The following is a 24,826-nucleotide window of genomic DNA, read 5'->3' as shown; positions in this document are numbered from 1 at the left end:
TCACATCATTGGCATTAAGTACGTGCACTCGAAACGTCATTTTTCTCTCTTCTCCTATTTATGTTTCTTCTGTGTTTTTGTTGTGATGTAGTGTGTTTTTGTTGTCAATAAATGTTGTGAGTTTGAGTTTGGATTGGCTGGGCGTGGCGTCAGATATTTCCGTGGTAGAGCCGAAGCAAAGATCGTTTACATCTTTCATAAATTCTGTATGTCTTGTGGTTCTATTTTATTCTAATTTACAAAATAGTACAATATTTACAAAATAGGGCAAGCCGGTGGGAATAGAGTTCTACGAGTATGTAGGTACGCTTCGCCACTGATACATACGACATGACGACCGGATGGCCAAGTAGTTAGAGAAGAGAAAAAGGGTTCGATTCCCGGCCGGGGCAGATATTTGTATGAATAATATGAATGTTTGTTCTCAGGTCTTGGATGTTTAGTGTGTATTTATCTATATAAGTATGCTTATCCGTTGCCTAGTACCCATAGTACAAGCTTTGCTTAGTTTGGGACTAGGTCAATTGGTTTCAAAGTGTCCCATGATATTTATTTATTTATTTATATACACTACATCCTCATGGTCGAAATTTTTGTGTTGTTGAATTTCAGCGCACCTTAGAGCTGTGTATCTTAATACGGTGTTGTTTCCAAAGCAATACAATTTTGAGCTATGCTTATTATTAATTATATTTAGCTGCTTGATATTTATTTGAGTATAGGCGCTGTGTCGTGTTATATAATAGTTGTCGTTGATCATTTAAAAATGTTTTTAAATAAGTCAAAGCTCATCGTGTTGTTCACAACAATACTGACATCGTCTTTTACAATAAAATACAAATATTTTTTTCATCACACTTGCTCGTAAACAGTGTCGTAACATGCAGGCTACCTTGGTTGCAACCCCCCAAATAAAACCCTCGACCTTAATGTGCTTGTCATGAAACCCGTGGTCGGTAAATGAGTCATTGCCCGTACTAATTTTTTTGACATGAAGCCCAAGGTCGGTAAAGTAGTCAATGCTCGGTACTGATACTGCTGCAGGACCACACGCACACACTCGTCGGGCACATGCCAAAAAAAAAAAATACTAGTCTTTCTTTTACAAATATACAATTTTACTCGCAAATGTGATGAAAAACATTGTATGTCGCATGGGCGGTACTAGAATTCCGAACATCGACTCATTAAAGCCCTCAGTCTTCGACTTCGGGCTTCTAATAGACTCTCGTCCGTAATTCCTTATTTACCGCCTTTAAGACACAATGTACTATTACTGCACATCACAAATCAGTACAATAATTTACTCGAATCCGCGCTAATTAAAAACTTTTTAACAAAAAAAATTAAACCGCCGAAAATACTGAAAAGCATAAAATAATAAAGTTAAATACTTATGTATATGTAAGTAGAGTACCAGTTTGAAGTCGGTGCCTCAGCACTAGTCAGGAGGAGTGGACCTATAGACGTCTACCAGATGGGCTTCTATCACTCCTCCTGGCGCGTGCCGAGGCAACGACTTCAAACTGGTACCTAGGTATACTTTACTAACATAACCTAAGTATTTAACTTTATTATTTTTTTCTTTTCAAAAGTTTTTATTTTATACTTTTTTCCCACCCTTGGGGTATTTTTTTATTAATTTATATAATACCAATTTCAAGGTATACCTATCTAATAAAAAAGGAATTATGAAAATCGGGATACTCTGTAAAAAGTTATGCCTGGTCATACAGTACAATCAGTGACTGAACAATCAATCATCTCCTGTTTCCCTACTCTTAGGGTAAGAATATTTTTTCCAAATTTTAATGGGATCACCCTCGGGGTATACGCTTTCTAATAAAAAAAGAATTATCAAAATTGGGCTACTATGTTAAAAGTCATACATAAAAAAATATACGCGTCAACTTGAGAACCTCCTCCATTTTTTTTCGTCGGTTGAAAACTCATAAATTCGGCAATTTGTGAATTGGAGTCGAACACGCAGCTTTTCATTAGAGGTCTAGTGAATACTTTCACTGTTGTATAAAGAAAACACAGTACCTATGGTTAAAAAAAGCCATCAGAAAAAAACTTTATGTATGTGAAATATTAATAATTATTAAAGACTTCAAATGTGTCACATGAGTAGGTAGTTATTTAAAAATGAATGAAATGACATGACACATTGAAACTACATAACAATTTTAAGGCCGCCATCAAGGGGATTAATAATAATAACAATTTAATTTGGTTCTAATCTTGGAATGCTGTTTTGGAATAATAGCATTAATTGTTTGTACTACTTACTAATATTACTAATTCTGTGAACTGAATGGCAACGTAAGCAAAGATAAATATAAAAAAATACTAATTGGTAAATAATAACTAAAAGATCAACGATTTCATTTTATTGATAAAATTGAAGTGCCTAGAAAAAACCACCAAGCCAGCCAAGGTGATCAAACATATCAAAACATTAACTCTAATGCCTTGGCAATAGCACTTTGACTGCTCCGAAATATCTGATGGTGACTGTACGTACTGTTTCCTCACCTAAGAAAAAACTGAACCAAAAAAATAATACAATACAATATAATTACTCTTTATTGTACACCAGAAATAGTAAGCGATACAGAAAACAGGTACACAGAGAAGATTACAAGGTAAGCAATAGGCGGCCTTATCGCTAAGAGCGATCTCTTCCAGGCAACTTTTTTACAGAAAGAAGGAAGGACTAGTTCACAGCAGGTGCTGCATTAACAGTAGATCAGAAGATTTTTTAAAGATAATTTTTATCTTTAAAAAATCTATTGAAATCTATTCAGCGATTGTGCTCAGAACATTATCGTACATTCTCGTACTTACAGGTCGATTCACAAGAGCTGGCACGAATTGATTGAATGAATGAAAGAGTATCTGTGTTACCTATTTGAATACACTTCACACAAATATAAAAATGTCGTGCATCTCTCATTTTCCAACAGAAATGTCTACGAGTAAGTGACATTACTTTAGTTCATTTCATTCGTACCTCTTGTGAATCGATCTGTACCTAAGCACTGACTTTCTGAACAACACCTCGAAATAACAAGCGCCTGAAAGTCAAGCCATTCGACAAATACAAAGGAGATTAATCCGCTTTGCTCGTGAATATTTTGAGTGTTCTATTGCAATATTGTAAAAACATGTGTAAATGTACGTTCCTGATATGCGCAAAATGAACGAGACTGGCACATGTCCTTAACTCTACATTATATTAGATGTTAGGAATGGTGAAGAAAGAAAAGAGTCAAGCAAGTAACGTTATTCAAAATGTTTCCAAAATTACATAATATTCTTAACATTTCCAATATAAGTCAAAGAATACAAAAATAATAGCAAATTGTTGTTAAGAAAATTCATATAATTTATCACACAGGCGTCATACATAAGCATTTACAGTCAAAGTAGCGCCTTAATTTACTGAAGAGTATAAAATAAATCGTCCGCTTCGTTTATTTCTGCCCATTCGATATTCCTTTACAGGGCACCATTTTTTAAATCCCATTAGTGTAAATACGAGGGTCAAACTGAAAGTTCTTAGAAAATCAAAAACTGAGCAAACTAGCAAGTTTTTAGTTTTATTATATCTTTTCAAAATAGTGTCCATTCACATCAATACACCGCTGCATCCGATGGAACTACTCAGAAAAGCACTTAGCCCACTCGTCCTTAGGGGTCTCTTCGACGGCCTTTTGAAACGCACCCACTGCTTCCTCGGTGTTCATAAAAAGTTTTCCTCGAAGTTTTTCTTTTATTTTCGGGAATAAATAAAAATCGCAAAGTGCGAGGTCAGGGCTATGCGGCGGGTGACCCAGTAATTCTACGTCTGATGTCACTAAATAGTCGATCGTTCGCCTGGCGGTGTGCGACGAGGCGTTGTCGTGGTGAAGAAGGATCCTACTTCGAGGTCGTTTCTCCCGAACTTTTTTCAATACAAGTGGCAAACAATTGTTAGTGTACCACTCTGCAGTAACTGTTTTTTGATCCTCTAAAACAATTGTCGCATAGTGACCTGTCCTTCCGAAGAACGAGGCCACCATCTTTTTTCCCACGCTTCGACCTCTCTTCTCTTTAGTTGGCAACTCCTCGAAACGAAACACCCATTGAGCAGACTGTCTCTTGGTTTCTGGATCATAACAGTAAATCCAGCTTTCGTCACCCGTAAGTATGTCGAAAACAGCATTTGAGTCACCTCCGTTAAATATTTGAATCATTTCACGGCACCAATCAACCCGACGGAGTTTTTGGGCCTCGGTCAAATTATGAGGTATCCACCTCGCACAAAGCTTCCTGACCGCTAAATGTTCATGGAGGATTTTATGCACTTGACTCATACCGATGCCTAAGCTTGTCCGAATCTGCTGATACGTCACTCTTTTGTAAGTCTCTATCATACGCCGCACAACACTAATGTTATTTTCAGTCGTCGCCGTAGAAGGCCGTCCCTCACGCAGATCATCGGTGAGATTAGTGCGACCACGTTTAAACTCATTAAACCAGTTGTAAATGGTCGCACTAGATGGGGCTTCATTATGAAAGGTCAATCAAAGTCTATCATAGCTTTCTTGTTGACTTAAATGACATCGAAAAAACCACAGAGTACTACTTTACATATACTGAAAATAAAAATCATTGCACGAAAATCATCTCGCGTTAAATTCATGTTGACGTGACACAGACAATTTTCAATTTGCCGCCAAATCGTAAAACAAATGACAAATGAATGAAATACATACTCAAAAATATTGGCAAAGAGTTCCATTTTCAAAATTTAAACTTACTTTTTTATTATATTGTTTACAAGTGGCCAGTTCTAAAAACTTTCAGTGTCGCCCTCGTATTATTTTTCTCAAACATGACATGAAATATTGACGTTGTGACACAAATAATAGGCCGAGAAGTATCGCGATGCAGGCGCTGCGGCTCGCCTGCCTGCCCGCGGTCACTCTAGCGGCCTGCAAAGAGATTTCATACAACTTTGCAGGCCGCTGGCCGGCAATGCGACCGTCTTTTGGACGAAATAGATAATAAGATTAATACCAATTGAACTTCTAATCATTAGCTGTTTATAGAGACCGGACCACAAAGAAAGATAACTTTAATGAATATATCGAATATCCTTCAGATTATCTATCAAATGTCTTCTGGCCTTTATGATTGGCGTTTGCCATACAATATTTGGGCTTTTTAGGGTTCCGGAGTCAAAATGGCAAAAACGGAACCCTTATAGTTTCGCCATGTCCGTCTGTCTGTCTGTCTCTCCGTCCGGGGCTTTGAATGCTTTAAATTTTTTTAGGGTACCTCCCCCTCCCATAGACGTAGTGTGGGTGTTTTTTTTCTCATCCAACCCTATAGTGTGGGGTATCGTTGGATTGGTCTTTTGAAACCAATAGGGGTTTGTTAAGACGATTTTTCGATTAAGTGATTTGTTTGCGAAATATTCAACTTAAAAGTACAAGTTTTCATTAAAATCGAGCGCCATCCTCCCCCTCTAAAATCTAAACCGGTCGGTGGAAAAAATTGGAAATATTCAGGATGGTAGTAAGTATATCAAACTTTCAAGGAACACTATAGCGGATAAGTTTGGTTGAGAATTATTAGTAGTTTAAGTGTAAATAGCAGCCTAAAGTATAAAATATTCCTTAGACTATGGAAGATTCCGTATTATATACGAAATCCTTAGAAAAATATTACTTAATTTTTTCGTAATGGCTACGGAACCCTATTTCGGGTGTATCTGACACGCTCTTAGCCGGTTTTTTTTTAACTGATAATGTCAAATACAATAGATAGGAACTGTGTGATGACACTAAATGTAACGTTGGGAATTATTTCAGATCGATCTAATCATTTGGGAATCCCGTGTAAGGTAAGTTTGTTGCGTGACTTTTCTCGCTGTTCTTAGCTTACTATATAGACACATACATGTAAGTCGACAGTAAGTTATTATTGAAAAGGTTTATAGATTTTTTATTGGTAGCTTTAGAATGGACAGTTCAAGATCATTTTACCAGTAGATTGAACAGAATTTTTGTTTTCTCTAGTTCCATTCTCAAATAAAAGCAGGAATGCAAGCTTAGGTGCTGACTTGTCTCTCCAGTAGGTAACTCAAATGTAAAACTTAAATCTGCTTACAGAGTCGATTACAAATAAGAATAATTCCGAAAACAAAATACGTTTGTATCTGGGTAGCCCAGGTAGTAAGTAAATACGTACGAGCACACATCGAACCATTCGGTGCGGATAATCCGGATAGTCCCAAGCCCTCACCCAAGCCTAAGAACTGTCTCAGCTCTTATTTACTTTCTGTTCTACATACCTATCGTTTTTTTGGTCCTTCTTCGTGGCTAGAATAAATCAAATGTTATGATAGAGTCAAATTGCCCCAAAGTAAGCTACAAACAGACAGCTACGGCAGACAATTTTAACGTATGATTTGTCAAATACAACGTAAATATCTTCGATCGTTCAAACCACTTGAAATTTAGGAAAACCCCATACAAAAAGAAGAGCTTCATGAGATAACTTCCGTTGAAACGGAGTTATCTGTAATCTCATGTTTGTATAAATAGTGATCATGGTCAAGACGACAGCATAACATGTCCAACTACTGGAGCAACAGTATTATTAACAGTGTTGTAACAGTATTAGTAGTATTACAAGAAAAGGATTAATTATAAACTACAGGTAGGTGGATACATTCTTGTGGAATTATAAATGTATCATGTGTAATTTTAAAATAGTGACTTAAGTAAGTACACTTTTGATTAAGACTAACATCACCCAGGCGCTAACGACCTTTTGTATCATTATTTGGTTAAACAATTCCACCATAATCAGTAATTAATCAAGTCATCATGAACTCTTTTTAGTAATAACTTGTAATTATTTTACTTGTTTATTGCTATTATATATTCTGAAAGTATAACGAAATGTTAAAAAATACTAAAATTCTAACCCACATAGAAACAAGATTCAAATATGTAGATTGATTCAATGTGTAATATGACGAAGTTCTGCGTCATAAAGTACAATAAAAGATTGTTGCATAACCCATGTTTTTTTGTGAAAAAATAATATACTAGTATTACGAGTATAAAGTTTTTTTTACATATGAAATCCCGACAAGCCTTGTAAACTATGGATTGTTCAGGGATTTAATCAGTTTTTTTTGTCCTTAGATATGTCAGGATTTTCGGGATCTGGTGATAAGAAGGAGGACAAACCTTACCGCCCACCTCCTTATGAGAGGCCCCATGCACCCAGTGATGGCAGCAAGGAACGCCCCCGATGAAACAACAACCCAAAAGTCTTCCAACCTGTCTAATAAGACACGGTTTAAGACCACTTATGCTACCTACTCCAACAGTAGCTAGTCTAAAACGTGACAGTATGTAAATAACTTTTTTGATGATTAAGTACTCAATGGTTATATTTATTTTGATTGTAAGTGTTGTATAAGAATCTCTAATAAAATGTTTTAATTATAAATTATTTTTTTCTGACAGCCTTACCTAGTAAAAGTTATAGTATTTAAGTACGGCCACTTGTGGTATATAGTATTGCTTAACACCAAACCACTTACGAGTACACTATTATCTATTCTGTGACCAGACGAAACTTTAATCCGGCGATTAGGTATGTAGTTAATTATAAATTATAAAGTAGTATTTTAATTTGTACTTATAAATAACTGAACTAAAATTATGCTATACGTGATGACATTCATGACGGTTCCCAAAATCATTGCGTAGTTCACGTGGAACAAGTTACCAGCTGTAAATTGTAGACTGTTTGTGCTGACGAGTTGCTTGAATGTTTCAAGTATGTTCTTTCTTGGCAAATCTGGAATAAATATAAATTAATAATTATAATATAAATTATATGTATGTTATTATTTGTTTGTTGGGAAAGAGGCGCGATTTTATGTATGTAGTATGTATGTATGTGTCGTATTTAAGGTATTTATAGTATGGGCCGTGTTGCCTGAAATGATGGGTTTTATTATTATAAAGTTTTTGCACTAGTTATATCTTAATTGGTCTTTACTTGCAGCTCGCTTGCGTAAACCTGAGGTCTGACAGTCAAATTTAAATTCCGAGATTTTACTAAATTCTGATGTGAATTCTGAATTGGTCTGCGCGAACATAAAATGGTGAACACCCGTGCAAAATTTCAATTCTCTAGAATTACGTAGCGGCTGAGTTTTCGGAATTTTATAGGTACGCGTGTGAACCGATCCTAACGAAATTTCGGAATAAAATGTATTAATCCACCCACATTTATCGTAGGTATTAATAGTATATTATTCCAAGTAAACTAAAGTTGCTTCGCCACTTCTTATGAGAACTGAAAAATATGTTGTCTTATCGAATGTCCGAAAAGAGGGAAGACTGGCTGGCCGTCCGCGATCTGTACGAGAAAATTGGTATAATATCTTAGTATTGTCCTGTCACGCACAGCTTATTGTCACGAGATTCCACCGGTTCTGACAGCTTTTATGCGTCATCCAGGACAAAATCAAATATTCATACCGCATTTAAAGTCAATCAAATGCTTCATAATGAGTATTTCAGTCCACTCCACTTCTTTCTTTAACTTGTCGTCCACGAAGCAGCAAAGAGCGAACCAAGTAAAAGGCAACACACTTCGCGTTATTACCATCCAGGGATTTTTCGTCTGTAACAAATAAATTGGCGATAAGATAAAGTTTCCTATGCAATGCAATCAATCAATTTCAACGATGCAAACCATCTGGGTTTTTTCTTACCTCTTCAGAACTTACGAGCGTAGCACCGATTACTGCACTTGAGAACATCGTCCATATTGAAAACAGTATCTGAAATTTATCAATTTTAAGCATTTTACCCGACTGCGAAGAAGGAGGGTTATGTGTTTGACGCGTATGTATGTATTTAATAAATCGTCTTACCGTGCAGTAGGCACAATATTTATTTGAGTACATAATAAATCAGAAACAACTGCAATTTCCACGTAAGTACTATAACAAACTTGTGTCCAGAATCAAAATCAACGAAAAACACGTGAGGGACTCCCTAAACTTTGATTTACTCGTGGTTTTGGTCGTTACACTACTCGGCCGCAAAATTGATGATATTATAGTCTCGTTATTTAAATTGGGGACGCATTTATCTGCTGATCGACGAAATGTCAAAACATAATGTTATTCTCTCTATCCTCATAAATATACATATAAAAATATAACCACTAACCACTTGGCCATCTGGTCGTCAACATCACATTGTCACATCTTTATTCTATATTCTAAAATACCTAAATACTTAAACAAGCAACCTTTAGAACACTAAGGGCCTGTTTCACCACTTGTCGACTAACTTTAAGTGTCAGATAAAAGTAATGCCATCTTTTTTTATTCGGACAAAACAAACAGAGACGGCATCACTGATATCCGTCATTTAAAGTTAGTCGAAAATGGTGAAACAGACCCTAATTTACAGTTCTCCACCTTCATGAGTTTTGGGACTTGACTTTCATAAACTTTGCATAATAACGTGAGGCTAAAATTTTCACCATAGTTATCAATTTCTATAAAATTAATATCCAAATTGAGAAAGTATTTCAGTCTGCTGAATTTCCTTGAAGAATGCCCAACTCTAATTAAATCTTGGTTTAATGTCGCATGTAAACCATTTGCGTTCAATAATTTATGGTTCAAAAGTCTCAGCACGGCCAAAATAAGAAGCAAATGAACTACTAGGTGTAAAATGGACAAATAACATGGGACTTTTATGAGTAGTGCAAACTGTGGTGATTCAGGCACGTAAAGTTCCATTAAAATTGAATTAACAAGGGTAGCTGTTGGCAAGAACAACCAGGCATATGACTTCAGCGCTATCATTTTCTGGTTAAAATCACTTAATTTGACTTGTTTAAAAATATTATTCATTATTTCATATAATTTCACATATATTTTTTCTCCGTTAAGGTTCAGCAGTATTATTATAATGTTGAATATCAAATCATTTGTATCAGATATTTGCTGTAAATTTCTTTTAATATTAAAATCAGTTGTCACGTTTATTGTTATGAAGTCTAAGGCAATTAATGATGCAATAACAGCAATGGACCATAATTTATTCCAGTAGTTAATCTTATTAGTCTCACCATAAAGGAAGAGAAAGGGCTTTTTTAAACCGAATACACAACTGAACCAGTTAAATACTCGAAAGTAATGATAAAACATTATTTATGTAATATTTTACAAGCAGATGACGAAAAGCTATTATACAAGTGTCATGGAATCTAAAGTAAATTCTAGGAAAGAAACATTATTGGATTGTGTAGAAGTTAAATTATAATTTGTAGGTCTGTTATTATTTTCAAATCATAGATTAATCAGTGAAGTGTCGATGAAGTTCAGGGGTATTATTAAAAATTTAATTAGACCCTTCCAAGGGATTTTAGGTTTTAATACAGCAAGTTCATTTATGTATGCATTTTATTTTTTAGATGTTGCGTGCTAAAAATATATTTGTAAAGATCTGGTTAACCATTTTATTTTTTTACCAAAATCAGCTTCAACAATCATTGTGAAAAAAACTATACCTACTAGAAAGTACTTTGTTAGTAAGTAGGTATGTTATCTTATCATTGCCGAAGTTTCAAAAGATATAACACATGATACAGATAAATAACTGTAGATAATAACAGGAGCTCATATTGGTTCCAACTTCAGTGCTGTGCTTTGTTTTGTATTTGTTGACTCCTGTAAACAAGATGTCTCACAGTAAGTACCTACTCTTCTCACTAGTTCTCACTATTTAACTCGTGAGATAATATAAGTAAGTATTATGATAGTTGTTGGTATCTATTTCGTCACAAATTCGTTAAAAAAATTAGTTTCAACGTGCTTTAACTTAATTCCGGTTATCTGTTTTCGTTGCAATCACGTTCGTGACAAATATTTTGTCAAAAATCAAGACTATTCGGTACAACATTGCGAATTTTGGCAAAATAGGATTTTCAGGCCTTATATTTAATATTAGTAATATCAACATATTAATAAAATTTAGTGAATGATTCCGGTATTTGAGTTTTGATTCCGTTTAGTCTCAAATCTAAAAAAGCCCCGACGTGTAAGTGTGTACTATGTCTGCTTGCAATATTTTTGTTACTACTTAATTACAATATTGTGCCATTTAATTCTGGGTGCTCTGATTATTTTTTTACAAGACTTAACTTGCCATTTTAGTAAGCATGTTTATACAGTGAAGGAAACTAAATCGCGTACCACGAAGGGATCTTTGTGCTACTGAAGTCATTTACATTCCATACATCTATAAAAAAAATCATAGCTAAATTGATTATGAAAAGGTCCCTGGTACGCAATTCAGTTTCCTTGACTGTAGATCAAGATTTGCCTCACATAGACATGTATAACATTCTTCTAAGGAGTTATATTTGGCCATTTGGCTCGCTTCCAGTGGTCAGATGGACTTGAAATGTTCGGATAACAATTTAAGTAAGGTCAGCTTGCTTGTACTTAGTTTGTACTTAGATATAGATATTGAAACATTTTTACAATAACTTATTTAAGTATTTAATTAACAGGATACCTAGTAAAATCAAAGGAATGCTACATTGTTTGTGTCAACCAATCATGAACGGTAACCAATGAGTCATCAAGGATTAAACTAATAACAGATGAGTTGTCGATCACATATTTTATTTCATTGTTTGCGATAAATGAGTACTTAATGGATTAAAACTGGGATTTGCCACTATTTCCAATTCCATTTCAATAGCTTAAGTTTAAGCTTAATGCATCAGCTTAAGCTTAATGCATCAGCGAATCATAAAATGGTCTATTGATAATGTTTAACAGAATTTATAACTTAGTCATTAGCGTGACGGCGACTATGATGACGATATTAAATAATTTATCTAAGTTTAATCTTAAAATTTACATTTTTAGTTTTAATGTTCACTGACTACTGAAACTGAACCAACACCTTTTAGTTTGCTGCTTTCAAGTAGGTAAAGTGTTGTTTTTTTTAAACAGATTGTTTCAAATTCACTTAAGAATTGCAATGGCCGTATTTCGACTTTTACTCGTTAAAAACTGAATAGATTCAAGCGTTACTTTGCGGAAGTCCATTCTATTTTTTTACTTGCTGGTTCAGATCCGGCTCGAAGGACTATATAGGTACTTAAGACATTTAGTTCGTGTGTATTACATAAGATGTCACTGTCACGTCAAGTAGCATTCCTAAATCGCGGTGTCGTATGGTCGTTTCAGAAAGTATAATTAACAATTAAATAAATAGTAAATCTGGTAATAAAATCCACAACCACCACAAAGACCATAACGCACGAGCTGAGCAGAGCGAGCAAAGCGAGCGTGCCGCGGCAGCGGCCGGCTAAGTGCCAGAACCGATATGGCGGCGTTTCATGATATGCCTAGGAATTTCATGATCTGCCTAAACGTCACTAGGCAAATCATTAAACGTTGAGATTTTAACGATATGGCAGATGTCCCTTAGCCAATTCATGAAATGGCGCCATTTCACGATATGCCTAGGTATTTATGCTTAGTGCTTAGGAGTGGTTTGGCGGATTTTATGATCGGCCGCCGACATATATAGGTACTGTAACGAAGTTAGTTCTTCTGTCACAACCGAGGTCTCTCCTACAATGACCATAATAGGTATATGTACGTAGTGCTATAACTCCTAATACCAAATATAACATTATAACAGTGCCCGCACTTATTCTAATTCCAGATCCATGGGGCCCACCTCCCCCGTACCAGCCCGGGTACCCCCCGCACCCCCACCACCCCCCACCGGCGCCCGGCGCGTACACATATGTTCCAGCCCCAGTGATGCTACCGGTGTACCCTCCGGCGCCGCAGCCAAGTTACGTACCCCAGCCAAGCTATGTACCGCAGCCAGCTCCGGCACCAGTCAATTATGGTACGTACTTGGACTTTTTAATGCATAATAAAAAGTATAGTACCGTCCATAAATTAAGAAACACTAATAGGCCTTATAAATGGGCTCAGAGATGCTCAGCGAGCTATGGAGAGAGCTATGCTTGGGGTTTCTCTATCGGATCGAATCAGAGATTAGGACATACGTAAAAAATGAGGATCATCGACATAACTAAGTGAGTTAATTCGTTGAAGTGGTAATGAGCAGCAAGTGAGCAGCCCATATAGCACACGGAGAACTGTGAAGCAGACTCAGAGGGGCAAGTCAAGAAACTGCAAAAATATGAACTGCGCCGCACTCGTCGATCGTTTAGTGTGGATTCATCAACGGCGATTGATGGTTTTTACACACAATTATTTAAGTATTTTTTAAGTTAATGAATCACTCTATTGATTGATTCCTAAAATACTACGTAATTTAACTAATCACCACCATTCTTTTATACTTCAGATCCAATAGAATGGGTGCCAGCAACAGGGTTATCGGCCCAATCGCTCGCACACCGAGCATTTGTAGCCGGCAAAGAGGGCTGGGACGGCAGCCCTCTCTGCGTCATCAGGGCCCACCACAGCGGCGAGTTCATACCAGGCAAGCTGGCCATCAAACACCGCTCGGCGTACGTCCCGCATGCTGGCAAAGAAGTACCGGTGCATAACTTTGAGGTGAGTACAAATATTGGCTACTATTCTTAAGCTACTTACGAGTATACGTAATCTTGGACTGTTCAAAGTTGCGAACACGTTCAAGGTTTTTTTTTTTTTTAATGTGTACGTTATCCCGTGTTTAATTTATTTTGAAAGCTCTTGGTTTGAAAACTATTGTTTTCTCGATTTGAATTAAAGCTAATCTTGGGCCGTTTTTAACTTTAAATTAACCTAGTCCCAAACTAAGCAAAGTTTGTGTGTACAATGGGTCATATAGACAATGGATAAACATACATACTTTACTTACATATAAGTAAACTTAAAATATTTACATAGGATAAGATAAAAACTAAAACCTAAAACTAAAACAAATTCCTTAGAGTAGCCAAATAAACTTAGATCAAATAAATGTTTTGTTTTTACTTATTCTATCACAGGGTCTCATATTTTATTGAAATCTATGTTCAGTTGTTCGAAAATATTTTAAGGTTTTATATAAAGGAAAGCTTACTGTGGAAATACCATGTCACTACTTTTGCCCGCGACTTCGTACGACAGTGTACAGACATAAAATTTATGAAATAGAAAAGAAATTCCATAAATACCGCCCCCCGCGAAGTTACGACTGAATTCAATTATCTATCCTCAGCTTTTATGTGTTCCCGAACACTTGGTCCATTGGGTGTCTGCTAGCAACGGTGAAGTGCCTCCAGGCGCCATCATAGCCGGCAACTCACATAGTGCCGAGCCCCTCTACATATGCCGAGTTAGGCACTTGAAGTCCATCACTCCTGGAAAGGTAAGCCGTAACCTGACAAATAAATCCTGAAAATCATGTCAATTCCAAAGTTTGCGATGGGTAGATTATGATTTCAACGATGATACATTCGTTTCATACCATAGTGAACCAACAGCGATGAACAAGTTGGGGTACTCCCCAACTTGAGCGAAAACTACAAAAGAAGTCGGAAAAAAGTCCCTGTCTACACAATACGAGTCATTTTACTAGCTCAAGGTCAGGGGTCCTGGGTTTCCTGAATAGATATGCAATGTCCTTCTTCATCGTGCTACCATCAATAATGAGTAGACGTGTGCGACGCATTTATTACGAGAGAAAGAGGGACAACATGATACCCAGGAGTCGGTTCGCGAGAAGTAAGTATATCCGAAGTGACTCACCACAGAATCAAAAGAGTCATTAGGACGAATCGGCACTTCAGTACCTCGCTACCGAACCGAGCCGGATCGGGCATAGACAAACTATTAATCGCTCGAAAGAACCGGAGTCAATAAAAAGGAGTCGGAGTCAATAAGCGGATTCGGTACCGATACCGGAGCTGGATTTAGTGAATCAAATCCCTTGTCGGAGTCGAGATTACAAGTGTGCGTGAGCTATAAATTTCTCTAATGGTTTTAACAGTCGTTTTAGATGGACGTGCTATGTATGCTTTATGTATTTTTGTATGAAAATATTTAAACTTTGTTCCTGAATGATCCTGAACTGAACGTGTAATATAGACATCAAATCTTGAAAATGTATAGCATTAATTTATTTGATTTCAGGTCCATCCCAGCCACGGATGTGCATACATATCCTTCGGAGGCAGCGAGCATAGATATAAGCAATATGAAGTCCTTTGCAAACTCAATACCTCCACTTGGCGATAGAAAACATCAAAAATATTTAGTAAAATAATCCAGTTTCCAATATTTGAGAATATTTTTTATAACGCATAAAATAAATTATATCCGTGGGCCGATTAAAAAAAATATAATATTTGAACTTTATCCCCGATAGATAAATAAACACAATAATTTGTTTTTTAATAATTCCTTTAATATTTATGTAATCGCTCACATGAATCGTAATTTTTTTAGTTAAACTAAATTAAAATTCCAAGTTTTAAGAAATTACATAATGGGTCACCGTGGTGGTGGAGAGGAGATCGTACAAAATTTCATATCTCTCTCTACACACAGAGGTTAAGATTTTGGATAGGTACTAAAGAATAAAGTGTTGAAATCAGTAAAGGTCACCGATCATCAGATCAAACTTTTACATACATAAATCTGAACACTCCTATATATCTACTCTATAAAATCTATCTTTAAAATATAAATAAAAGCGGGAAACTTGAGAACCAACAGAGACCAATCAGACTATTTTTTTTTATCTAGCATATAGTTCGAAGAAGGTTTCATGGAGTGAAAAATTAGAAAAAAAAATCAGGAATACCCTGAGTTTTCGTTTTCTCATAACAACAAGAAGCATACAAGAATTTTTCAATATCTGCTGAGATTGCAAGGAAAAAGACATGGGATCAGGGTTAAAAGGTGGTGCGGCAACCCCAACTCATCTCGTCTCACCTTTATCATGTTATTTTCGAAATTATTTTGGGAAAACGTTTGATTAATTGATTATTTTATACTAGCTAATATCAATGATGATAATGATCCAGAGAGATTTACTTCAAATATAAAAAATATGCCTATTTGTTACTAGTACTTATTACTTACGTTCACCATTACTGCCATTTTTTTAAATTAAATGATTTCTCGAACACAGGTAAATTTTTGTGTGTTTGCGTAAAAAAATCAAATCAACTTAGGCCCCTCTTCCACACTGAGCACATTGGGCACGTGCCCAGGGCCCCGCGATGGATTGGGGCCCCCTAGTTCCCACTCCATTACCAAACGATAACCGATAGCTACTCAACTCTTGCTCAAGCTTACCGAATGCAACATGTTGTGCCCAGGGCCTCTAGTCTAATAGGTGAAAGACAGCCCTGAATCATCTATCATCATCATTACCTATCATCATCATTGGTATTAGCTAGAAAGTTAATATACCTAAAATAATCTGCTCATTCTTTACCCCACGGGAATTACGAGAAGAACCTGATAACAGTTTTTAGCAGTTATGATTAAATAATTGCATGCCAAATTTTAACTCTAACTAGTAGTACCAGGATTGCCTAAATCTTTTAAACGACAACCAGTAATGACAAGTGGGTATGGCACGGTTGTGTACTTACTCACTCGTACACTCACACCTCTTTTACTCCCCAGGTTACCAAACGAAAATAGTCACTCCATGCCAATGGTAAGTACAGTTTTTGTTATTGCACTGGGCATACCGAGGTCCACTGTTAGAGACATAGGCATAGAAGAGTCCATGGTAAGCCAATGAGCTCAATCTTCAGCTTTCGTTCTTCAGTTCCGGCCTTACAAATTATCATATGACAATATCGTCTTAATATACCTATCTCTTAATCTCGTGTTTTCGACCTTAATGTAAATTTAGGTATGTGAAAATAAATATTCTTGGCAATGGGTTCTAAATCAAAGTAGCTTTTTCGAAACAGGGTAAAAACTGCATGGAATGAATTAGTAGGGCGCGTATTAAAAATATTTTATTAACGTAAAATCTTTTTCCGACACTTTCATCAACATCGTAGGCAACAGGTTCATTCATAGGTAATCATAATATTTTGAAGGCCCTAGTACAACAGCAAAAATGGATAAATCATGCTCAAATCCCCTTCTAAGACGCTGAAGGGAGCAGACACTTAATTTCCATTATATATTTTAGTATATTAACGACATCATATTATATTCGTGCCCGTACGCAATGCTTAAACATAAACGCAGGATTAACGACGCGAGCAAAATATTTATCCAGCTCTTATGCGTAAGATTTATCTGTAAGAGAGGAGTGGTATTCCACTGGCGGTTTCTATCGTTTACTTTATGTAAGTAGACGTCTTGTCTAGTGATTTGCAGAAAGATCAAGGCCTAAAATGCGGCAACAACATCTTAACTCATTTTTATATATTTAATTAATTATCAGGTAGATGTACTAGGGCAACAGAAGTTGGTCTATAAGTAGTTCTATCTTCCCATTGGGCTGGGTTGGTTGTCTACAACCATCACGCCGCCGCCGCCGTCGTCCATCATTTGTGGTGGCCCTCCCATGTCGTGCATTGGCGGTCCATTCACAACGTTGACGCCGCCACCGTCGTCTCCACAACAACTACTGCAGCCACCCATGTTGGTCTAAGAAAGAGTTTTTGAATTAAATTCATGGCAATAAATGAAACGTAATGGTACGGTCAACGACATAAATAAGTGATCACTTTTGTACCTTGTCACTTTAACGTCTTGTTTGAAAAGCCATACAATATTTTGTGTAACGACTGAAAGCGACAAGGTACAGAAATAATCAGTTATTTATGACGTTGACTGTACCAGAGAGTTGTATTAACGTTAATTTAACCTTAATTTGACCCCCAATGGTTTTAAAAGACCTATACAACGATACCCCACACTATAGGGTTAGCCGAGAAAAAAAAACACCCCCACCCTACGTCTATGGGAGGTAACCTAAAAAAAATTTTTTACTTTTTTTTATTGTACCATTTTGTCGGCGTGACTGATAATGTATATTCATTCCAAATTACAACTTTCTAGTACTTATTAACATTCTCTGAGCTTACCCGCGGACAGACAGACAGACAGACGGACAAACATGGCGAAACTATAAGGGTTCCTATTTGAATACAGAACTCTAAAAAGCAAGCCTTAAAATATGACCAATATAGTGTGCACTGCCAAATTAAGGGTAAGTGAGGTATACACTGGGTTATAATATACCTACGTTAAGTCCTCGATCGATTTATTATATTAAACCGATACATAAAACTTATTGATTAGCTTTATGCAAATTCGGTGCCTATTTTGATTTCTTTTATCCAAATCTATAGCTTATCAGCTTATCAGTTAGTATGTTCAAAGATAAGTCATAATCGGGAATTCGGGATACATACGTGTATACGATAGTATCAATGGAATTTTGTAATAAATAATATTCTTCTTTCTAGTTTGAAATAAACACATAACTTAGTTTAAATACTAGAATACCTGTGTATGTTAAAATGTAACTACATCCTTAACGCAGATAAACTTAGTACAGTCGAGTTCATAAACTTCTGAACAAAAATTTGATCAAAAATATCTGAACACGACTCTATTGTCAACGGCGTAGAAGCGTGTTCAGATATTTTTTGATAAATTTTTCCTCACAAATTTATGAACTCGACTGTACGAGTAAACAAGCATTTTCAAGTCTAAATAGAATAGAACAGGTAAAAAATGTACTTACGTATTGGTTCCTTGAGTGACAGCAATTTACTAAAATAGCTAGCTATTGTATTTAAATTCTAGCCCAATTGATGCCAGTTATGTACCGATAAGATATACTCACACTTATGTAAACGGCCAGCGGTATCGCAATTTATCGATAAAACACTTGCAGTATCATGACACATAGTTTTGTAGACGATGATACCTTAAGTTTTCAGGGAAATAATTCGTATTGAGCCCCTATCAATGTTAATGACTATTTAGCTTGAATTGAGTCATAAAAAGAATACCTACATGACCATATTTGGCATGTGTTCCAACCAGAGATCGTAATTTTTGAGGCATGTCATAGTGACTTTACATCTCACTTATCGACTTCCGATATTCAATATCGATATATCGATACACAACATGCTCAAAAAGATTAAAAGTAGAGGTCAACAATAGACGGTTTTATCTTTACAGAACGATCCCTTCCTATTAACTTTTGAGCAGTCGAAAATGTGAAATAGTTCATATTTAAAGTCTGTTGTACTCGTAGTGCTAATAAGTGTTCCATTGGTCTCTTTATAAAAGATATTAAGATTATTATTTAACGATAATAATCGTGTGAATTCGATATCATTTAGGTAGAGTCGATAAGTGAGAAGTCACTATGACAGATCAAAAATGCCGTGAAAATTCCGATCTCTGGTTCGCCAACATTATCACGTCACAGTTTAATTCTTGTGGTCGTCCAATAACACTTTAGGAAATAATCCACCACACCTCTTAGGCGTGGCAACATGGAAATGGTCTATCTGTGATTTCATTTGAGTGTTGCGTTATTAAAGTAGAGTTAACACGTGGTAGAAAAACCAAGCACACAACAAGCAAAGGAATATCAGGTAATTTGATTGGTAACACAACTTTGCAGAAGCCAAGTGTTTTCCTAAGTCTTTTATAATATCTTATACTCGTACGTTTAAATGAGCAATTCTTGTATATCTATTTATTTATTTTAAGGATCTCCGAAATGGCTCTAAAGATTTCGATGAAATTTGTTACGTATGTAGAGGTTTTCAGGGATAAACAATCGATCTAGCCTGGTCTTATCTCTTGAAAAATGCTTGTTTTCGAGTTTTAGTCCAAGTGAAGCTCGGTCGCCCAGGTACTACTTACCTAAACAAGCCACACTCGTTTTTAAACCATATCGGGGATCTTGGAAACGGCTCTAACGAATTCAACGAAATTAATAATTAATTTATAAATAAATAATAGATAAATATATGCAGGGGCCTCATATATATTTATTCGGTACTATGCCTGTAAACTTTGGGTTAAAAACTGCTCTTTTCGACCTTCTATGTAAGCCGATTGCAGGTAGTTAGGACTGAGACAAAGGAGTAGGTACGCCTTCTTTTAGAAATTTTTAACCTACTTCAAAAAAAGGAGGAGGTTATATGTTCCAATGTTTGTATTTTTTTATTACTTACTCGATGCTTTACCCACGCTTTTAAAAGAGAACAAGCAAAGTTTACTACAATGTTTTGTTTTAAATTAAAACTAAACAGTATATTTTAGGACAACGATCGTCGTTTTTATTCGAAAACTTATAAAAGTGGCTCTAATTGTTTTACAATAAATTCATAATATAATATGTACATTAATTCAAATTCCATACATAAATAAACAAAATGTAATTTTTTCGTAACATTTAAAGTTACTTCAGTATGTTTTTTTCACAGCACAGCACAGTAAACAGTAGAATAATTATATACTCTACAAAAGAACTTATATCACACAAGTTTCTTATTCCGTAACTTATTAGCCTATTTTTGTATTTATTGTTTCTATCTCCAACCGCCAGGGCCACCCGGGCCTCCTGGGCCACCCGGGCCACCTGGGCCACCAGGCCCAGGGCCATGATGTGGGGGTCCGTGGTGCGGAGGGCCGTGGTGAGGGGGGCCACCAGGACCACCGGGACCACCTGGACCACCGGGAGGTCCACAGCAGCACGACAGACACAGTCCCATCCTGAAATGGAATGATGACTTATTAGATGGAGAATGCTTTGGAGAATGTTAAACTGATTTAATGTTATATTCTACTATATAATATATATTTTTTATATACTGGACTTGGGCTTTTAGTGTTGCATATATAATCCTACTAATATTATAAATGCGAAAGTTTGTGAGTGAGTGAGTATGTTTGTTACTCCTTCACGCTAAAACGGCTGGACGGATTTGGATGAAAATTGGTATGAAGATAGTTGGACATCTGGAATAAAATATAAGCTACTTTTTTCCCGATATTCCCACGGGATAGGTATAAAATCTCGAAATAAGAACCACTGAGCTTAGAGTAATGAAATTTGGGATGGTTGTTTTTAATGCAACGTCAATGAAAACCACGATAACTTTCAGGAATTCCCACGGGAATTTTGTAAAATTCCACAAAACAATTAAACCGCGCTGTATCTAATTATTAACACGAGCGAAGTGATCAATATTCAAACTAAATAACTTGCATGCTTGCTTGCATGATTGCTTGCATACTTGAATACAGCCCTAAATGTATGCTTGAATGCATGCTTGCTTGCACTATTTTTTTCACATTTGAGACCATGCTTGCCTGATTTTTGGTTTGCATGCTTGCTTATATGCTTGCTTGCATGTTTGCTTACATGCCTGCTTGCATGCATGCTTGCTTAAATGCTCACTTGCATGCTTGCGTGCATGCTTGAATAGAGCCTTGAATGCAGCTTGAATACAGCCTTGAATGCATGCTTGCTTGCATGCTTGCTTGCAAGTTTGCTTAGATGCTTACTTGCATGCTTGCTTTCATTCTGGCTTGCATGTTTGCCTATATGCTTGCTTGCATGCTTGCTTACATGCTCACTTGCGTGCTTGCTTGAATGCTTGCTTGCAAGATTGCTTAGATGCTTGATTGCTTGCTTGCATGCTTGCTTACATGCTCACTTGCATGCTTGCTTACATGCTCACTTGCATGCTTGCTTGATTGCTTGCTTCTTTGAAATGTTTATGGTTCACGCGAGCGAAGCATGCTCACTTGCAAGCTTGCTTAGATGTTTGCTTGCATGCTTGCTTACGTGCTTGCCTACGTGCTTGCTTGCGTGCTTGATTGCGTGCTTGCTTGCGTGCTTGCTTAATTTCTTGCTTCTTTGAACTGGATTCAGGATAATCATCCGGCAGAAAAGAGGCTCATGCGCTGGATAGATCAGATCCGTGACAACATGAATATAAACGTCCTCATAGCCATACACGATGCCAAAGATCATGTCAAAATGGAGAGCCACTGTCCGGAGCATGGTTCGAGGAGGTCACGACCGTCAGCAGTGAGGAATACGACACCAGCGGACGATGGAGTTCGTTAGTTAAGAAAAGGTTAAGAACCTAACTCTAAACATGTTATACTTGATAGTGTAGTCTTCAGAGACTTTATAATTAATGTTAATAATAATGGACCTGTGATTGAGAATTGAGAACCGACGAAAGTCCTTGATTATATCAATCAAGTACCGCGATTAGATAATTATGTAATTTTCTAAAGAGCTTTGATATTCAAACTATGCGGTAACATCATAAGTACGTAATGATATTTAACTATGAAATTTATTGAAAAAGTACCTAGATGCATATTTTTTTTTAACTTTACTGGTTATTTGGTGAAGTAGCTAAGCTTAATGACTTGGTAGAGTAAGTCATAACATAGTAAAATATTCTTATTAATTATCATCATATCATCATCTATACTCCGTTTAATTTAAGGTTTGAATTAACGGTCAAACTTTAATGCACGTTTCTCGATATTTCGAACACAAATGGACTAAAAATACCTACATGTGCATTTATTAGCGTTATTTAATATGGTTTTTTTTTTTTTTTATTCTACTGGATGGCAAACGAGCAAGTGAGTCTCCAGGTGGTAAGAGATCACCACCGCCCATAAACATCTGCAACACCAGGGGTATTGTAGATGCGTTGCCAACCTAGAGGCCTAAGATGGGATACCTCAAGTGCCAGTAATTTCACCGGCTATCTTACTCTCCACGCCGAAACACAACAGTGCAAGCACTGCTGCTTCACGGCAGGATTAGCGAGCAAGATGGTGGTAGCAATCCGGGCGGACCTTGCACAAGGTCCTTCCACCTGCAAAGGTGGACCTGGCACCTGGTTTTATTATAGAAGTTCACACAATTTTAAACAGTTTCGTTGTTTCATTTAAAGAAGTGTGCAAATTAAATGTTAAAATAAATTGAGTATAAGTCTAAATACATACATCCCATCGAACATGGGATAGCAAATTGCCCATCCCATATCCGATTCAATTGCCGCTGGGAAATAAAACAAGTGAATAAACATTTAAATACATTCGTGTTCTAAGGATGATGGGAATGAGGGATGTCCGTATGTCCGTTAAATATAAAATATTTGAAGCAAACAAATATACAAAGTGAAGGAAGAAGATTTTTTAGAAAAATGTAGTCTAAATTGTAATTAAACTTGACTTACTTTTGGGCTATGTTATTCCAGTAGTACAGCAAAATAAGGACACGTTACAGCAGATGCCTGTGCGGGTGCGAAGTGATAAAAGTCGGGTGTAAGTAGTTCACAGCTCGATAACGTATCGTGATATGGTTTTTACACCGATGATTTATCCGAATTTCATGCTGTAAAGCAGGGGTCGCCAAACTACGGCCCGCGGGCCAAGTCCGGCCCGCGAGCCCCTCTAATCCGGCCCGCGGAAAAAAAAGCGTTATGCGTTACTCGTATCTAGCTACCCTCTAAAGACTAAGGGGCTGTTTCACCATCCATTGATTAGTCTTAACTGACGGTTTCATGTGATGCTGTCTCCGTCTATTCCATCAAAACAAATAGAGACGGCATCACATTTAACCGTCGGTTAAGACTAATCAATGGATGGTGAAACATCCCCTAAGTCTACTTAACTAATGTATTACCCCCATGACCAGCCAAAGTCTTGGCCCGCACGAATTTACATTAAGTGCAGTTTGGCCCTTGAGTCAAAAAGTTTGAAGACCCCTGCTCTAAAGGATATGTTTTTATTGCTCAGCTCAGGCTTAGGACTCCGAATGAGTCATGATATCGAGACACAAAATTATCAGTAAAGACGCTTTATGTATGTACCTACGTAGCTTCTACGTCATTATTTATCTAAACTGATGTAATCATTATTATATTACTAAGTAGTGTAAGGAATTAATTATTTGTTAATTCATATATTTCGAGATTTTCACGACAACTGTAATAATAATAAATGATTATTTATTTAATTCGAGTAACTTAATAACTCATGCGCAATTGTATTAGTAAGAACTTATTAGCCGAGTGTTAGTTACAAATAATGAATTTTCTTTCTTAATTTCTACACCAGGGCCGGATTTTCGGAGAGCTCTGGAGGCCTTGGGGCATTAGGCTATCGGTTCTGCAATCTTTTATCTCTATTTTCGTCTAACGGATTTTGAAAAAAATAATAATTTGAATAAAAGTTATGGCCAGAAAACCAGTTTTATGGCCTAAAATTGTTCAACTTTGATGCCAAATATCTCGAAGACAATGAACTTTGACGTAAATATGGGATACTATATTGCTTAAAGCCGTTGTTGTTAATATAATAAGCTACAAAAAACATTAGAAAACTAAGGAATTCAGATCGAAGGTCATTGGGGCATGGGATCCCTTTAAATGGGCTGCAACACTATAAAAAAAGTTTTGGCGGAAAATTGACAAGTGTCATTGTCTTTTTTTTTAATTGACTGGACTTGGGCTTTAGCCATTTTGCAAGTACCTAAGTGCCATTGTCATTTCAAAAGATTCGTTTAGAAACGTGATACGTGATTTTTTATTTTTGCAGTCCGTTATATCTAGGTACATGTTTTATAGCATATCGAAAATACAAACTGAGACATTATACACAGAAAAACCAGAAAAAGAGACCAGCACTGGGAATCGAACCAAGGTCCTCAGCAATCCGTGCTGCGTGCTATAAGCCCTACACCACTGCTGGACAGAA

The 24,826-nt window shown here is 36.5% G+C and overlaps 4 protein-coding genes and 3 long non-coding RNA genes across 7 annotated transcripts; 2 read left to right on the top strand and 5 right to left on the bottom strand.

The window, feature by feature from the left end:
- Positions 1-3,665: 3,665 nt before the first annotated feature.
- On the bottom strand, positions 3,666-4,241 carry LOC141434487 (histone-lysine N-methyltransferase SETMAR-like). Its single transcript, XM_074096906.1, has one exon. It carries the CDS (start codon positions 4,239-4,241, stop codon positions 3,666-3,668), a length of 576 nt encoding a protein of 191 aa, XP_073953007.1.
- A 3,407-nt stretch (positions 4,242-7,648) lies between these two features.
- Positions 7,649-8,845, bottom strand: LOC141434486 (uncharacterized). Its single transcript, XM_074096904.1, has 3 exons — positions 8,798-8,845; positions 8,562-8,706; positions 7,649-7,872 (listed from the first exon to the last, which is right to left on the bottom strand). The coding sequence occupies exons 1-3, from the start codon at positions 8,843-8,845 to the stop codon at positions 7,700-7,702; spliced, it is 366 nt and encodes a 121-aa protein (XP_073953005.1). The 3' UTR covers positions 7,649-7,699.
- Positions 8,846-9,627: 782 nt separating this feature from the next.
- LOC141434485 (uncharacterized) lies at positions 9,628-10,252 on the bottom strand. The gene is made up of 2 exons (XM_074096903.1): positions 9,697-10,252; positions 9,628-9,644 (listed from the first exon to the last, which is right to left on the bottom strand). The coding sequence occupies exons 1-2, from the start codon at positions 10,250-10,252 to the stop codon at positions 9,628-9,630; spliced, it is 573 nt and encodes a 190-aa protein (XP_073953004.1).
- A 464-nt stretch (positions 10,253-10,716) lies between these two features.
- On the top strand, positions 10,717-16,010 carry LOC141434033 (uncharacterized). The gene is made up of 5 exons (XM_074096266.1): positions 10,717-10,795; positions 12,792-12,983; positions 13,452-13,663; positions 14,295-14,444; positions 15,209-16,010. Exons 1-5 carry the CDS (start codon positions 10,786-10,788, stop codon positions 15,311-15,313), a joined length of 669 nt encoding a protein of 222 aa, XP_073952367.1. The 5' UTR covers positions 10,717-10,785; the 3' UTR covers positions 15,314-16,010.
- Positions 16,011-17,045: 1,035 nt separating this feature from the next.
- Positions 17,046-18,911, bottom strand: LOC141434034 (uncharacterized). Its single transcript, XR_012451997.1, has 2 exons — positions 18,807-18,911; positions 17,046-17,701 (listed from the first exon to the last, which is right to left on the bottom strand). It is a non-coding gene; the product is annotated as an uncharacterized lncRNA (long non-coding RNA).
- A 560-nt stretch (positions 18,912-19,471) lies between these two features.
- Positions 19,472-20,906, top strand: LOC141434036 (uncharacterized). The gene is made up of 2 exons (XR_012451999.1): positions 19,472-19,674; positions 20,637-20,906. It is a non-coding gene; the product is annotated as an uncharacterized lncRNA (long non-coding RNA).
- LOC141434035 (uncharacterized) lies at positions 20,341-23,551 on the bottom strand. The gene is made up of 2 exons (XR_012451998.1): positions 23,305-23,551; positions 20,341-20,803 (listed from the first exon to the last, which is right to left on the bottom strand). It is a non-coding gene; the product is annotated as an uncharacterized lncRNA (long non-coding RNA).
- Between the last annotated feature and the right edge of the window lie 1,275 nt (positions 23,552-24,826).

Source organism: Choristoneura fumiferana, chromosome 13 (genome assembly GCF_025370935.1).
Source record: "Choristoneura fumiferana chromosome 13, NRCan_CFum_1, whole genome shotgun sequence".
In the NCBI taxonomy this organism is placed as follows: domain Eukaryota; kingdom Metazoa; phylum Arthropoda; class Insecta; order Lepidoptera; family Tortricidae; genus Choristoneura; species Choristoneura fumiferana.
The sequence above is the reverse complement of the archived record's forward strand: the minus strand, read 5'-3'. Positions and strand labels throughout refer to the sequence as shown.